Below are 15984 nucleotides of genomic sequence, written 5' to 3'. Positions count from 1 at the left end.
GCTTTTTGTTTTTACGTCTTTTTTTTTTTAAACAAAAATTCCTTTCCCAGCTAATGAAACCCGGGGCATTATGAAAACAGTGACATGAAAACGGTAAACATGCCGGTAGAAAAAACACTTTAGGGAAGTTTGAAGAATTAGAAAACTTTTAAATAGTTTTTATGTCCTCGTGAACACTTAATATGTATGCCAAAAAGCTAGCACCTGTACAAGGGTTTTTCCAGGATTTTTACAAAGGGGGTACCAAGAATAAGGGTGGGGTGTATGGCATGTATAAGCAAAGTCATCTGATTTCAAAGGGCTATTTTTGTAGTAACTGACACAGAATCCTGTGTTATATTTAAAATACATTGCTAAATATAAAGTTTTACATATAAAACTTTCATGTGTCCACCTCCAGACCTCACAGGTTTATGTTTATATGATAGTTGCTATCTACCAGCAACCACATCTCATGAACCCCCTATCCGGTTGTTCAGTGATGACGCGACAAATCCTACTTCCGGGCCTAAAGTAGTCTGCGTTTAATTTGACCCCTTTACCACTGGATCCTGCTGTTACTTATATCGGTCAGGTGTGTTTCCCCTCTGTAAGGAGGAAAAACAACCGTGAAATACGAACTCTGTTTCAAAAAGACAGAATTTGTGTCCCAACAGCTGTCGCCTACTGGAATAACTTATACCAGGACCTGGAATGGGAGAAGATTTGGACCTTACCGTCGAAATTTCTATTAAATAACAAAATACCCAACTAGGTCTTTTCTTGTACGTTATAAAAAGGACATTGATGTTAACTGTACATTTTGTAATTGTGTGAAGGAAGATATTTCTCATTTATTTTGGTCATGCTTATACACGAATCTTTTCTGGCAAGAATTTTGTGTTTTTGTTGTTTCCTTTATCTTTTCTGAGTTCTCTCTTTGTTACGAGAAAATATTGTTTGGTTTCTTTAAGTACTCCATGCACAGGGCAAACGAATTTTATTTGATTAATTTATTGATATTATTGGCTAAATTTCATATACATAAGTCAAAAATTTCTAACGCAAAACCATCCTTTCGGTGCTTTTTAAATGAAACCAAACAATATGTTAAAACCATACAACATTCTCAAAGTCAAAAAGCTGTCAAAACCATAAACCTATGTTCCCTGTTCAATATCATGTGATTCTATAATAGACTGTCTATTTTGCTTTTTTATACGAACCCCCTGACATTGTGTTTGCTATTTTGTATTTGTATATCTGTATTTTGTGCTTTGTCAATAAAACGTATTCCAAAAAAAAAAAAAAAAAAAAAAAGTAGTCTGCGTTTAATATGGCTTTTGTGTTGTTAACATGTTTAATGTTTTGTATTTTCTTCTATTTGATCTCAAAAAGCTCCTAAAACAGTCAGTGATCACTGCTGACCTCCCTCGGCTTTTATTACCACTAATCATTTATTTAAGCTCAGTTTTTAAAACCTTAGGATGTAACTACAGCCCAGCCCATGCAGCAGTATATGAATGACTAACCTCGTATTGTGGATGGATTATCTCAGTTGTTCTCCTGGCTGAAGTTTGGTCCTTTTACAGCATCCTGCCATGCGATTACATTTGTTCCTGACCACAGAGAACACTCATGTTAACTTTTATCAAGTGGAAAAAAAGGTAGCTTGTTTATATTATGCTAGCATAGCTGTGTCGCTAGCGGTCATGTAGCACATCATTTTAAACCAGCTAGCCAAACTTCAGTAACCCTACAAACGTCACTGCTTTTTAGTTTTCTGTCTTCATTTATGCTGGAAGTGATAACAAAGCTGTACGTTTTAATTTGTTTCCAAAACCCCGCAGTCAGGACATGCTATATTGTATTTAGATAGAAGCTAGCGAGCTAACTTCCTGCTAACTTCTAACTCCGTTAAATGTCATAAATTCCGTTTTCATGGATGCCTGGATGTTAAACTCAATTGTTACACCTGGTAGAGCAGAACACTGATCATTTTATTAAAGATGAAAGACTTTAGACAGTTTTTCAACTCTCAGTAATGCCATAGTGATCGTTTGATATGTGGACCTGCAGCGGAGTTTAGGCCCAGACACGGCTAGTGACGTCAGACTGAACAACCGGATTCCTGACCATTACCAGTGAACAGCCGTGCAATTCATTGTATTTGTAATTTTATTTGACTGAAAATAAATGAAAATAATGAAAATAAATGCAGTCACTCCTTGTTGTAACATTGGTATCACCACACTATAAATATCTTGTACATTTAAAAGTATTGATAACTTCTCTTCTCTCCCAGTTTAACTGAGCTGTCTGTGATTTAGTCTCTAATGGGTTTAACAATTTGTAGTCTTATACAGACAATTTGGAAACTTGTAAACACAAAAAGCACATGTGCTGACTATCAGATTTGATTAACTTTGGTAACTTTGTGCCACTCAGGTCAGCACAGTTGTGCAGTGGTTAGCGCTGCTGCCTAATAGCAAGAAGATACTGGGTTTGAATCCACTGTCTGACTGGGCCTTTTCTGTGTGGCGTTTGCATGTTCTCTTCAGATACACTGGCTTCCCCCCACAGTCTAAACATACAGTTAGTGGGATTAAGTTACCGGTAATTGGGGATTCTAAATTGGGTGAGTGATTGGCTGTCTCTGTGTTGGCTTGTCCAGTTACCTGACCTGTCCGGTGTGCACAAACTTACATCCATCCAGCCAGTTTAGGGATGGATGAAACCTTGGAGCACATTCCAGGCTGTGTGGCAGGGGTAGCATGAAGTCCAGTTTTTTGATGAATTTGTTTACTTCTTTCTTAAAATTAGAAGGACTTTTTTTTTTTTGACTGTAACATAGCCTACTGTACTAGCACAACTAGTCCCCCAAACCCAAAGATGAATGTCTGTGTGCAAAATGGATTTTTCTCAGTGTTTCATATACTTTAAATGTATCCAAAAATAGCAGACTTTTTTGCATAAAATATAGGGGGGTGATGTAGGCAGTGCATGAAAGAAACACGTAGAAGTCACTGTCGCCTTTGCTTCTTTTAAAACAGACTCAGTTCTGTCAAAAGGTGCACAAATATTGTAGGACATAATACACGAGTTCAGTACTTAGCCTTGGCCTACATGTATCCTGATCTCTATTTGGGATTTATCTTGACTAAAGATATTTCATCCCACAAAACACCAGCTTACATTCTGTCCAAAATATGTATCCAAAATGGGGCTTTTTCTTTTTCGATTCTGTGTTCTAACTAATGCTAAAATGTAAAAGGCATGCAAACTTTCAAACCCACAGTGCACCCACACAGGTGTTTGAGTGTACCGTGTGTCTCCTCAGATCTGTGTGGGCCTGTGTACTGAGTTGATTGACATCTCTCTCGCTCTCCTGTTAGTTTTCTTGTGCCTGTTAGTGTGAGGCAACCTCCACCTTTACTATTTGTCCTATATATTCACAAAGACTGCTGACAGCACATAGTTCCCATTTTCCGGCGTAGCTTGGCCTAGCTCCAGCCTTGGCAGAGGTTTAATCATTCGGAATAAGCCAAAACAACTGCAGAGGTAAAATGGGCCTTTACTGTAAACAAAAGTAAGTTCTTGCTGAAGCTTTCTGTCAACTCTTGAAAGCATCTGTACACCATATTTGTCTCACAGAACTTATGTACAAAATGTAACAGCACATGGCACCAGATGAACATATAACCGCAGATTAATTCATTTATTCCCAGATCATGAGATAATGAGTGCTTGAATTGCCTTGTAATCAAAATACACATGCAATTACTCCACATATTTAATAATTTGTCAACTTATACAAAAAATATGGCTAAACTACTTACATTTACATACATAATACACATACTTACAAAGCAAAAAATGTAATTTGACATTTTAAAGGAAAATTGTAGGTTTTTACTGAACATCTTAAGATTTATTAACTCACTGTAGTGTTTATACTGTCTTACTAAAGTTTAAAGTGAAATCATGACGTTGCTGCTGGTGTTACTACACCTCAAAATAGTTTATGTTCCTTTGAAAATCCTGGAGGGTTGACTCATAACTCCAGAGCCTCCATGGGGCTACACAATATATCTAGACAATGCAACAAGGGGGCAGTAAGTGTTCCTTTATGTAAACCTGCTAAACAACTCTAGACACATCACTTGTCTTTCATGACTAAGATTAGTGTAGGTGGATTGAGATATTAAAATTTCTGTTTTAAAAACCCTTTTTTTCTGCATTTCAATCTTCACAACCCTGCTCTCCATGTGTTCTTCAATGTGCTTTATCATTTTGTAAGTCACAGATAGAGGCGTCAGACTGAATCAAGCCCATTATGACTGATTAAAGGCCTCCCAATTAAAGTGAAATTACAGCTTTAGACTAAATTCCTAACTGCACATCAAACCATCAGAATAATTGTACAGCATTGTGGGAAAACAAGCCCTTAGAAGCCAAACCAGTACAACATTGTGCCACGGAATAAGTGTTACCCGCGTGCAGCCATGCTGAGCACGGACAATCTCTCATTTTGCTGCTAACAGGGCTCATTTGAAGAACTGTCTTTTAGCACACCATTTATTGTGATATGAGACCCATGCAGTCAGACGGGCCTTTCGAGCGTCAGTCTTCTTCGCCGGCCTCTTCGTTTGATCAAGATGCGTGATCTGCACCCTTTTGAAGTATGGTCAATTGGCACAGTGTTGCATATTCTCTTTCCTATGCAGAAATTGTCAAGAATTCACTGCCGCAGAGAGTGGGAGAAAGACAGCGAATGTTTGCTACAGTGACTGGCCGTAACCCAGCCTTCGCGTTTCATCTAGCTCATTGCCGTGAGGCTTGCGAGTGGTGTCAACATCGTACATTATGATAAAACACATTACAATCCTCTGTGTTCGGGGAAAAAAAAACTTAAAATAAAGAATTTAGCAAGATTTTGATCTTTCCGTGACACTTGCGCTGAAGTCGGGGGTTGGAATGGGCGGGATTCTGGCAAACCAACTCGGTGTCTCGAAGGAAAGCAGTCTCTGATCTGGAGGCAAAGAAAAAGAATGATGCAAGCAAAACGAATGGCAGCTTGTTCTTTAGCCTTATCTGTCACCATCAGCCATAATCTGTCCTGTGCTGTAGATTAATTTAAAGATTATGGAGCCCTATACATTCGTATGGTGTGGTGGAGTGCCGCAACACGAGAGAAATCACAAATAGCACCCGGCTTCCCTCTGAGAGTGAGGCGCAGCTCGGTTTGTTCCTATACTTGTGCCTCGATCCTCTGTGTTCTTTCAACTTGTTTCTTCGTCTTGCCCAGTGACACATAAAAGCTTTTCACTGAATCAAATCAGCAGTCTGCGATAATTCAGTGTGACAATGTAACAATTGTGTTGGTGTGATCTTATGTGGGGATACTTCTATCATTCACACATCTCTCACAGAGGCTGCGGCAGCAAAACTGGGTGAAAGTTCAGGGCGGCAACCAGCGTTGTGGGGGAATAAATGAGGTTAAATTTTGTCGCCTCCCCCACTCCCCCTCTGCCCACAGGTGGCGGCTGCACGTTTCTGCACAGGTGCCTTCGGTAGTTGCGTGAGTGGTCCGAAACTGGCAGGCCATTTTTAAACATGCAGTCTACATGCCACGTCTCCCCTACATAACCAATCTATCAAGCCCTAACCCGGCGGTACGTGCATATACTCCCTGTATCACAGAGAAGGCTTGGAAAGCAACTGTCATAGATGGCGTGATTGAATTGTTCCCTTGCACTGTCACCAGAGGGGCTATTACTTCAAATTAGCATACAAATTCAAACCAGGACAGATGGATTTGTCACATTGCGGTCGCCATCTTCCTGGAAGATTGGCTGTGCTTGTGCTGCGCGATGGAGATAAGACACCTGTCTTGGTGCTGGTGGGGGGAAGGACCGGCGTGGGATGGGAGGACTGGGTGGGCGGATGGATTTCCTGAAACGCTGAGGTGTTCTGCAATAAACTTCCCTACCCACGGACTCAAATGATGATGAGGCACCATCCAGGACTCTGTGGGTGGTAGGAGATTGAGCTGTAGCAAGCTGGTGATTCACACTGTTTGGAAACACAGTGAACAATACCTGTCTGGAATTTGTTTGCGGTTGCTACTTTTTGGTGAGTTACTGTCAAAAAGCCACATAAATGTCCTCCGCCCACTCCACACACGACATCAGCACAAAGTGTAAGGATGGATGCGTAACAGCTGTGGGATTAAATGCAGAGACGACTCTCATGCGGTGCTCCGCAAGCCCTTGGCTTCAACTTTTAATAGCCAAACAAAGGATGAAGCGCATCCCAGCTCGGTCCAGATTTCACTGTTAATAATACAGAGACGCGTATTCATATGTATGAACATCCATCCCCGTGCAGACGCAAGAGTAAGAGCAAGAAAATAAGACCGCTTGCTCTCCTCATGTAGCCTCACATCAGACACTAACAAAATACAACTTGGAGACGTAATGATTTTCATTTGTAATTATGGCAGGGTGAATCAATGGGAAGTATTGAGCATGAAAAACTGTTCTTACCCCAGGATCAATTCCATATAATTTCCAGATCAGCTCAAACTAATGGGTTTTCTATTGGCTTCACTTCGGAGAAAGACTAATCTCTCTGGTACCATTTTGTGGTTTCTGTGGATGTTTCCAAGCAAAAGGCCATCCACTTAAAAACTCGTCTCCCAAAAGTCCAAAAATATTGAAGCGCGCATGCTAATTTCCTGACTTAGCATATTACACAATCTGCAGGCTTAATTTAAAACTCCCTTAGTAGCAGGTCTACTATCTCTGCCTGCCTACATCCAGACACTACAGAGATTGTGAAAATGCTTACTGGTTCATTTTTTGCCTCTATCTTTAGTTGAGGCTTAAGTATATTTCCTTACAATTGATGTAAAGTTGAGATGCAGAAGAGACAAAAGGAAGGTTATGGTGATACGGTCGACAGTCCACCTGCAGGAGAAGAAAGGTGCAGAGAAGCGGTTAAATACATTGCGTTTGTTTGCACATTCACTCGTTCTGATGACGGATTAATTCTTTTAATCGAGTAAAAAGCACGGTGCCTTCTTTGCCCACAGTGTAATGTCCGTTTGCTTTGCTTACTCCATTGTGAAGTCTTAAAGACATCAGATTTCTTCTTAACACCCATTTGAAGTGTCTTAAAATGATGCATTGTTAATTACAGCCAGGTGGGAGCCAGCAGGAAGCTTCACCTCAGCTACTTTAAGTCGGGGGCGATCGTGGCTCAAGAGTTGGGAGTTCGCCTTGTAATCGGAAGGTTGCCGGTTCGAGCCCCGGCTCAGACAGTCTCGGTCGTTGTGTCCTTGGGCAAGACACTTCACCCGTTGCCTACTGGTGGTGGTCAGAGGGCCCGGTGGCGCCAGTGTCCGGCAGCCTCGCCTCTGTCAGTGCGCCCCAGGGTGGCTGTGGCTACAATGTAGCTGGCCATCACCAGTGTGTGAATGTGTGTGTGAATGGGTGGATGACTGGATATGTAAAGCACTTTGGGGTCCTTAGGGACTAGAAAAGCGCTATATAAATACAGGCCATTTACCATTTACCATTGAACTGGATCCCTCAATTCCTGCCTTTCAGGCATATTCTAGTATGAATGATTGTAGTATTGTTCATATGTTAACTAAGAATCTATTAGCTTGTACCCGTGTCTGTGTGATGCACACAATCTTTATTTAGAATGGTTTGGTGTAAGTCGTCATCACTGCAGTATGCTGCTGCACAACATTCAAGTTTCTGTTAGATGTTATTCACAAACAGTGTTTCTTAACATGTCTGCTTGTTCTTGACTCGTGTAACTGTGGGATTTTAGATTTATGTATTCATATGTACACACTTCTACACACATTTCATATTACATCATTTATAATGTGTTTGCAGGCCACCACGTGCAATTCTTTCTTCCCTGGTTAAAGTTATCTATCTATGGATGCAGCTCGGTAACCAAGATTATAGTGTGACCAAGTAAGAGTCCACACACACCATATCAAGTAAATAAAGACAGTGACAGCTACGATGTTAAAATCCATCCATCTCTTACATGCTCTCTGTGGCAGGCTATATGTAAGCTAACCTAAGTAAGCTAGTTCTGGTTACTCCCTTATTCACAAGGGACCATCACAGCAGGTGGCGCCACATATTTGATTTGGCAGGTTTTTACACCAGCTGCCCTTCCCAAGATCGTGTATCCCCTCCTTGGATTAAATTTTTGTCTGTTAAGTATATGTGTATACCACTGTACTACTGAGCAAGTGAAGCTGATATAAGTGACATTTGAAATATCTTTCAGATTAAAATATACACAAGCACTCCCAATATAATTTGGGAGTACTTCACTGGAAGCCAGTTTATAGATTAAAGGGTAAAACGAGGAGCTACGTGCTTTCACTCTCCAGCTCAGACAGCACTTTGATTATATGTTAAAAGGACAGAAACTTGTTGTGCACTAAACTGCCACCTGCAAAGCTGTGATGATGAGGCATCAAGGGTGGTACAGCAGAATCTTTTTCCCCTTTAGTCTTGTTCAAGAGTCCTGCTGTTCATACTCCTCGTGGTATTCATGCATCGCCAGCCACACAGAGCTTGTCTAGACTAAGCTGCTGACCCACAGAATGAGAGGGGAAAAGCTTCTCAAGAAAGTTTGTCAGAGCTCAACCAACTTCGTTTATAAGGAATCACTTCTAGTTTCTAAGTGTAATCTAGCAAGGCACACTTCTCCCAACCGCAAGGTTTACCTTCAACATTAGAGAGGCAGTGACACAAAGCAGTACAGCCAGAACAGGCTCCAGCGCAGCAGGGATTTCACACTGATCTTGCTCCGAAACATTTGCAATTAACATCCCCCTCTCCCCAACTGTTTCTGAAGCTATCAATATCCCAGTAAGAAGATTTAACTTCCCTCAAGAGCCGGGAAACTAGCTGGATTTGGCAAGTCAGGACGTGTGCGCACGTGAGGGTGAAGACAGAAAGTTTATGTACAGATTATCCTGTTATTTTAACGCAGACAGAGGAAGAAACATCTTATTACAAAAGCCATTTTATTAAGTTGAACAGATGACAGGAAATGTGACAGGAAATTATCTCCATGACAAGAGAACATTACATTTCACCTGCATCAAAATGCAGTATAAATTACATTTGATCATCATAACAAAGCAAAACAACAGCCAAGAATCCCAAGGTGGGATTTGTTATTTTGGGTGTTTTTTTTTTTTAAGAGGAATGTTGAAATTCACATGAAACAACATGCTTCAGGTGTAAATGACTAATGACTAAACTCCTGATAACCACTCATCATCTGTAGTCCTTTTTTCTTGTAGTGCTCTAACCATGTTGGCTTAAAGAAAACAAAGTGGCCGTCGAAGGTCAATTCATCATTGATTTTAAAACCATTACGCATTCAATACACAGGAGCAAAAATAGAGTTCAGAACGATGAAAATAAAACAAATAAAATATACAGAAAACCTAAAGAGCGTCTTCATTTTGTACAGGCGGGCGAGGACGCGGCTCCTGCAGCGGCACATGCAAACCTTCTTAGTACTGAGTGTATTCCTTGGATGAGAGTTTTGCAATGATACGCTCCAACTGTCTCTTAGCTTCACACTGGGGGAAGTTACTCATCTCGTAGTACTGCGGGGCAATTTTCACCAGCCTAGAAAAGAAAGCAAGTAAACATTAGTCACAAAAATTGTCTTCGGTGTTTACTTGTGGGAGAGTGTCGTTCTTCCATATTCACACTCCGACTACTGGTGCGGGTTTGACAATTTGATCCTTAATTGGACGAGGTCACAGGGGGAGGAGGGAAACGTGCATACGAGGTTTGTTGCGGTTTTGCTGCTAGCGCAACGATGCTCATAAGTCGACGCTGGTATGACTGCAATCTTATTTTTATTAGATCCTTGTCATAATTGCTTTTGTCAGCCTTTTTATAACCATAAAAATCACAACATTTCAGTGGCTCCAGCTGGTCGCAAAGAACAAGATATCACAATTAGCTTTGGGAATGTGTGATAGGAGGCCTTTTTTTTATCATTTGATAACATTTTTATGGAGCAAACAATTAGCTGATTGTGAAAATAATTGCTAGATTAACCGATAGTGGCTGTGTGCTGCAGTGACTCATAGCTGAAATGAAAACTTGAGAATTAAAAACATTTAAAGACTTTCACGTGTAGCAGGGTCATGTTTACGCACAACGTTAGTTCCTCATAACCATCAACGTGATTGCCTGTGCTGGTGAAGAGTCTTGGTAAACATTTAAAGTGCACCAATGTTACTGGCAGGAATTGTGATGTTTATGGCGGACACAATTTGCCTTTGAGAAGCAGGCCACAATTGGGATATGTTTGTGACCAGTAGTTTATCGTGCACCAGCACCACTCATTTGAGGCAGAAATGCACAAAGGTAGTGCAGGTTGATAAATTAAAGTGCCCCTTACTCAGAATGAAACTGCTGAAACTCACCACTCGGGTTTGATGTCTGTGCATGTGCGGATGTAATTCTTGGTGGTGAGCACAAACTCGTTGTAAAGCACCCACTCCGGTTTGTGGTCCAGCACGGTGGAGGGGTGCAGCTGTACGACTTGGTTGTCCTTCACGGTCAGGTAGTGGCCTGTGCGCTCCAGGTGAGCAATCTGTTCAAACCGCAGCAAGACGGAAAACCCCATGAAATCCAGAAAAAGTCAAAACAAGTACACACACACACACATCTTTTACTGGTGTGTGTGTGCGTGTGTGTTAATCATGCAGTCCCATTACAATCTAAGAAGTAAATTATTAATGCTTTGATTATAAAAAAAGTAGCAAGACATTTGAGGCTAATTCGTAGCGAGTGAGGTTTTTTTTTGTGTGTGCTGTGGTCGAGCTGCATTGGCGGCTGTGATTAACCAAGGCAATCAGTCTCAATAAAGGCCTTTCCAAACAAAGACATGATCTCAAACAGTGCGAACGCCTGAACACGAGCTGCAAATTTGTCTCCGAGATAAAGGTTAATGTTGACAAATATTTAAATATTAACGCCATAATTCAACTTGTCAGGTTGCTTGTTTCAGGTAGCCCTGAAAATGGCTTTTTGCAAAACTGCCATTTGTTTTCCTGAGCGAGAAACAAATTGATTTCATTTCTTGTTATGTGCTTAAAACAAGCAGCTCGCTGGTGCGTGTGCACGAGTGCGCGTGTGTTTGCTTGGGGTAGAAGAAGAAGAAGGAGAAGAAGAAGAAAAACAGGCAGCTCTCGGCTGCATTTGCAGTTTGTACAAATGTTTGGCACAAAAATACTTCAATGAGCATCAGATTAGCAGAGGAGCTGTATACAGACAGCGTTTGCTCAAATATGAAATGTCACAAAACAACAACAACAAATAAATAAATAAAGGAAAGCAAAATAATGACACTGGCAACACGATGAGAGACTAAACAGCACATCGAACCTTACAAAACTTAAGAAACAAAAAAGTCCCAGATTCACACTGACCTGCATGAAAAAGCCCGTGACCAGTGCTCGGCGGATGTTGATGTAGTAGTCTCTGCTGCTGAACTCAGTGCTCCTTCGCGGTAGGCTGAAGCGGTCCATGATCCTGGACAGCTGCTGCCGTACGTTATCTGCTGACATCAGCGAGCGGTAGTTGACAAAGTTGTCATAGCACCACTGAGTGGACTCGTGGTCTGTGTGGGAAGAGAGCAACTTAGGGTTAAGGAGCATTTAAAAAAGGAAAAAAATGAATCTAATCAGTGAAACGTGTGGGGAAACAGGCCGCTCACTCTGTTTAAAGGCATGGTAGACGTTGAGCAACGTTAGGTGGTCTCCGTCGATGTGGGCGAAGCGCATCTTGGCCTCGTCAGCCACCTTCTTGGCCTCCGTGGGTCGCACAAAGCACTGTGGGACTAAACAAGGTTGGTATAGGCCCCAACACAGCCGCCCATAGGGATAAGTTAAGCAAATCCCACAGAGAGGAACAAGGCCTCAGCTCAAGAGAGGCACAGAGCACTTCACAGGGCACACTGCATTGCCAAGTGATTACGGTGGAAAAAGGAAAGGAGGGTCCAAAGAGAAGGGAAGGAGGATGGGTTTCTCTGTCCTGATCTGCTACACTCTGGCTACAGCCAGTCAAAACAGTTCCTCCCACCCTACACCTGACAGTGATGTAGACTTCCCCCGGACTCTTTGTTCTGCCCTCTCCCCCTGCACGAACTCGCTCTGAATTGCTTAACGCCAAACCTGCTTGATTGTAGCTTTAATGGGTAAAAGCTGTGTTTATTGAGCCTCATGGTTGGTTGCTGTGGCGGCACCGCTCTCAGGTGTACTTTTGCTGCTTACTTTAATGAACTCAGCAAAAACCTGCCATCCTGAAACACCTGCTTTAAGTGCGCACCACGTCCGAGCACCTAGTTAAATCCATTTCCCCGCTCTCAAAGACCCTCACGCTCCCTTCAAAGGCGTCAAGATTCATCTCAATGAGCAGCATTCTGCTTTGGCAAGCCCAAAGTGCAATTACTGCTGTAGCATGCTGGTGCTGCTCCAGCTACACCTATACATTTTGTACAGACATGTAGTTTTTTTCCCCCCCTCCCCTTCCTCGCAAATAACAGCTGACACCATTGACTTTATCAACTGCTTTTCCTGTACTGAAGTTCAGTAGGTACACATTACGCCAATACTAAGGAGACCTCAACTTCTGGACTGCTGATATTTTAATAACCGCACACAAAACCTGAAACCAGTCAGGGCTTTGGTATGCATCAAATAGACCCATTTAAATCCTTGTGTCACCACTACTAAACCAACAAGAAGGGTCAAAGAATGAATAAAGGGCTCTTAGAAGATAAAGAAGCTGCTCTGTAAATTTCCTTACAGCTCACTGGTCATTTGGGAGGAATGGCCAATGAGCACAGGAAATGGAAAGAGTAGCAGATCAGACCCAAGCAGCGGGGCCAGCCCTGAGCATTACCTGACAACATGGCAGTGATGGAGAGGATCTCATTGGAACAGTTGAATTCACAGCTGGCGATGACCATCTTGGCCAGCTGGGGGTCCAGGGGGAACTCTGCCATCATGGAGCCCAGCTCGGTCAGGTCACCGTCGTCGTTGAGCGCTGCCAGGTAGTTCAGCAACTCCAGGGCTCGCATCAGGGTCTCTGGAGCTGGAGGAGACAGAGCGGGAGAGATGGGCCATTAAAATGCTCCAAGCCCATGGGCAAAACACACACAGATGGCTGAAACAGACAATTTGCAGAACTGTCATTCTTTCATTGCAGCAACACTTGAGGAGGACAGTTTGGGACTCATTCACACACAATTATGTCAGAATTGATTAATACTGCCGTACTCCATGCTCACATTTAGAAGTGAGATAAGAGGTCAAGTTAACCGTTTAGCTAATTTAGCTAAATGTGCTAAATGTGCTAGTCGCAGCTTTGTGGGTTTCATATGACAGTGAGCTAAAACATCTGAGACACGGTTCCTGCCAAGAGAAGTCATTTGATCCTGGAGCTGCAACAGGAAGGAGGAGTGTGTGAAGGTTTCATTAATTTTATTAATGTACTGCTGCTATTTCACTGACTGCAAAAGTGTGGCGGCCACAGATTGTCTGATTTAATCAGACAATCTCATGGCAGCAACTTGATGCACTTAGGCACATAGAAACATACACTTGGTAAAGATGGACCACTGAACTTTAAATGAAACAACATAACAAGAGAAAAAAGGTGCAGAAGAGCATCTCTGAACACGCAAAACCCAAAGGAGATGGGCTGCAGCCGCAGAAGTCTGGGCCCCACTCCTCTCAGCTAGGAAAGGAAACAGGCGCTACAGTACACAGGCTTATGAAAACTGAGCAACAGAAGATTGTCTGCTCTCATGAGCTTTAATTTCTGCTCCAACATTCAGATGGCAGGCTCAGAGTTTGGGATCGACAATGAAAGCACAGCTCCATCCTGCTTGAGCAATGTAAGATGATGAACACTGTAGGTATACTTCAAGCAGGATAACAAACCATGTCACAAAGCTAAAATCATACAAACAGGTTTCTTAAATACGACAGCCATGATTGGCCTCCACAGACACCTGATCGAAATCCACTAGAGCACCTTTGGGATGTTGGTGGAACAGGAGATTCACATTATGAATGCACAGCTGAAAAATCTGCAGCAACATTTTTTTATTTGTAAAAATAGTTGCTGGTAACATTAGTCTGAAATGATGCATTAACTAATGCAAATCTAGAATATAAAAACAAGTAAAATAAAATCCACTTGGCAATGGCCTGGCAGAAAGCGCCTAATCTGCAGATTCGATTATAGCAAACAATATTAATTAACATCCTATTTTGATTTGCACACCTAATAAATTAATCTACTTAATCAATGCCAACTGGACGAAAATATTCAGAGCAATTGAGGAGCAGTCCGACACGCTAGGGTTTCCTGTTTGTGTCTTCACGGTCAGATTAAATTTACAGCTGTTAATTTAAGTAGTACATAAAGAAAATCAATCACAATCAAGCTACTGCATTTCAAAACTTCACTCTTTAAATGTGGGGAAACAGCTGGGTCACGAGTTAAAATGTACTGACTAAAAGCGATTTCCTTATTCAAGGACTTACTAGGACCTGGAAAAGAGAAGCACAGTCCATGGAATCAGTCATAAATTAGATCAACCAGCACATTAAAAGAAGTTAAAAACCCAAAGAAAAGGAAGAAAAGGTAGCGTTTCCATCACCTGCTGCGCTCTGAAGTTTCACTATGTGACGGCCAGAATTACACCAGACGTAATCATGGCAGAGCTCATTTTTCATCCTCCGCTCAGGCAATCCTAAACAACTAATGCAATTACAGGGGAACTTTCTACTTAATGCTTCAACACAAAAGGCTTCCACTGTTTGGTTAAAAGATTTTTCCTCCAGATGCAATTATTGACCTTTGGCTCCCGAGAGCTGAAGCCTAATGACCAGTTGCATGTTAACTGAAAATTAGCTCAAGCTGCGGCGCTCGCTCTCTTTCGTTTCTCTCAAGTGCTTTCCCCCACCCCCAAAAAAAAAATTCAATTTCAAAAAGCAGGGAGGTGTTTTTTTATGATTAACAAATATTGATTTGGGGCATCAACGCTACTTTTTTTCCTTTCTATACACAAAGTGAGTGCCGGTCACATTACTTAGCAACAACAGTAGCTTGTGTGGGCCTGCACAAAAGGTGAAAATCTGATTTCCAAGTACCGCTAGCGTTAAGAACCCGAGTGGAAATTCAATCTATACCCAACGCGACTCATCAGAAAGTAAGTATTGACTGTCTCAACACACAAGAATCCGATATATTAACCAAGGGCCAAATCAATGAGGCGAAAGGCTAAAGGTACATTAAACCACATTGGCTTTGAAAGGTACTTCTTTGGAAATGTCACGAGGAAAATGAATCCCACCCAGCCAAGTCCTTGTGTAAATCGCTACTGATTTCTTTTTGGATTTTCCATTTGGTTGTCTGGCTCGCACTGTCGCTCCTGTGTTTAGCGAGCAGGAAGCGGGGTGGACAAAGGAAGAAATAACCTACGTACTTGAGCATTTCACGGTAAGGGGGGAGGATTAAGGTTCCAATTCACATTACAGACAAGCAAACACAAAAAACTACTTTGGGTTTGGAGGCTGATCATCACTGGGGAAAAGGCCTGGACTCAAATCCAATATGCGTGGAAATAATAAAAAAATGTATGTCGACCTTGTATCCGAACAATAATTACAGTTGCCTCAGAAAGTTGCCAATTTGAAACGAACACCTTTAAGCCAAAAACATGATTAAAGGGGTTCAATGGCCAAAAAAACAAAGAAAAAAAACATTCTATCACGAGACTATTGTCTCACTGTATTTCCCGACTGCCCAGAGACACTACACTGACCTGTATTTTCTCCGAGGCAGGCCTCTGACACGGCATATCACAATTGATCCGCTGTAAATAGCCGTTATAAAACCCTCTCTGGGAACTCCT

The 15984-nt window shown here is 41.9% G+C and overlaps 1 protein-coding gene across 2 annotated transcripts in view; it reads right to left on the bottom strand.

The window, feature by feature from the left end:
* Nucleotides 1-9030: 9030 nt before the first annotated feature.
* dhx15 (DEAH (Asp-Glu-Ala-His) box helicase 15) overlaps nucleotides 9031-15984 on the bottom strand; it is a 25979-nt gene continuing 19025 nt past the window's right edge. For both annotated transcript variants that reach the window (XM_026161833.1, XM_026161832.1), the window contains exons 10-14: nucleotides 12960-13151; nucleotides 11773-11895; nucleotides 11486-11676; nucleotides 10478-10647; nucleotides 9031-9665 (exon numbers count right to left, since the gene is read on the bottom strand). In XM_026161833.1, coding sequence (XP_026017618.1) covers nucleotides 9548-9665; nucleotides 10478-10647; nucleotides 11486-11676; nucleotides 11773-11895; nucleotides 12960-13151 — 794 coding nt within the window. In that variant the 3' untranslated portion in view covers nucleotides 9031-9547. The remainder of the gene's footprint in view (nucleotides 9666-10477; nucleotides 10648-11485; nucleotides 11677-11772; nucleotides 11896-12959; nucleotides 13152-15984) is intronic.

This window comes from Astatotilapia calliptera, chromosome 3 (assembly GCF_900246225.1).
Source record: "Astatotilapia calliptera chromosome 3, fAstCal1.2, whole genome shotgun sequence".
Taxonomy (NCBI): domain Eukaryota; kingdom Metazoa; phylum Chordata; class Actinopteri; order Cichliformes; family Cichlidae; genus Astatotilapia; species Astatotilapia calliptera.
This window is presented reverse-complemented; position numbering and strand designations above follow the sequence as displayed.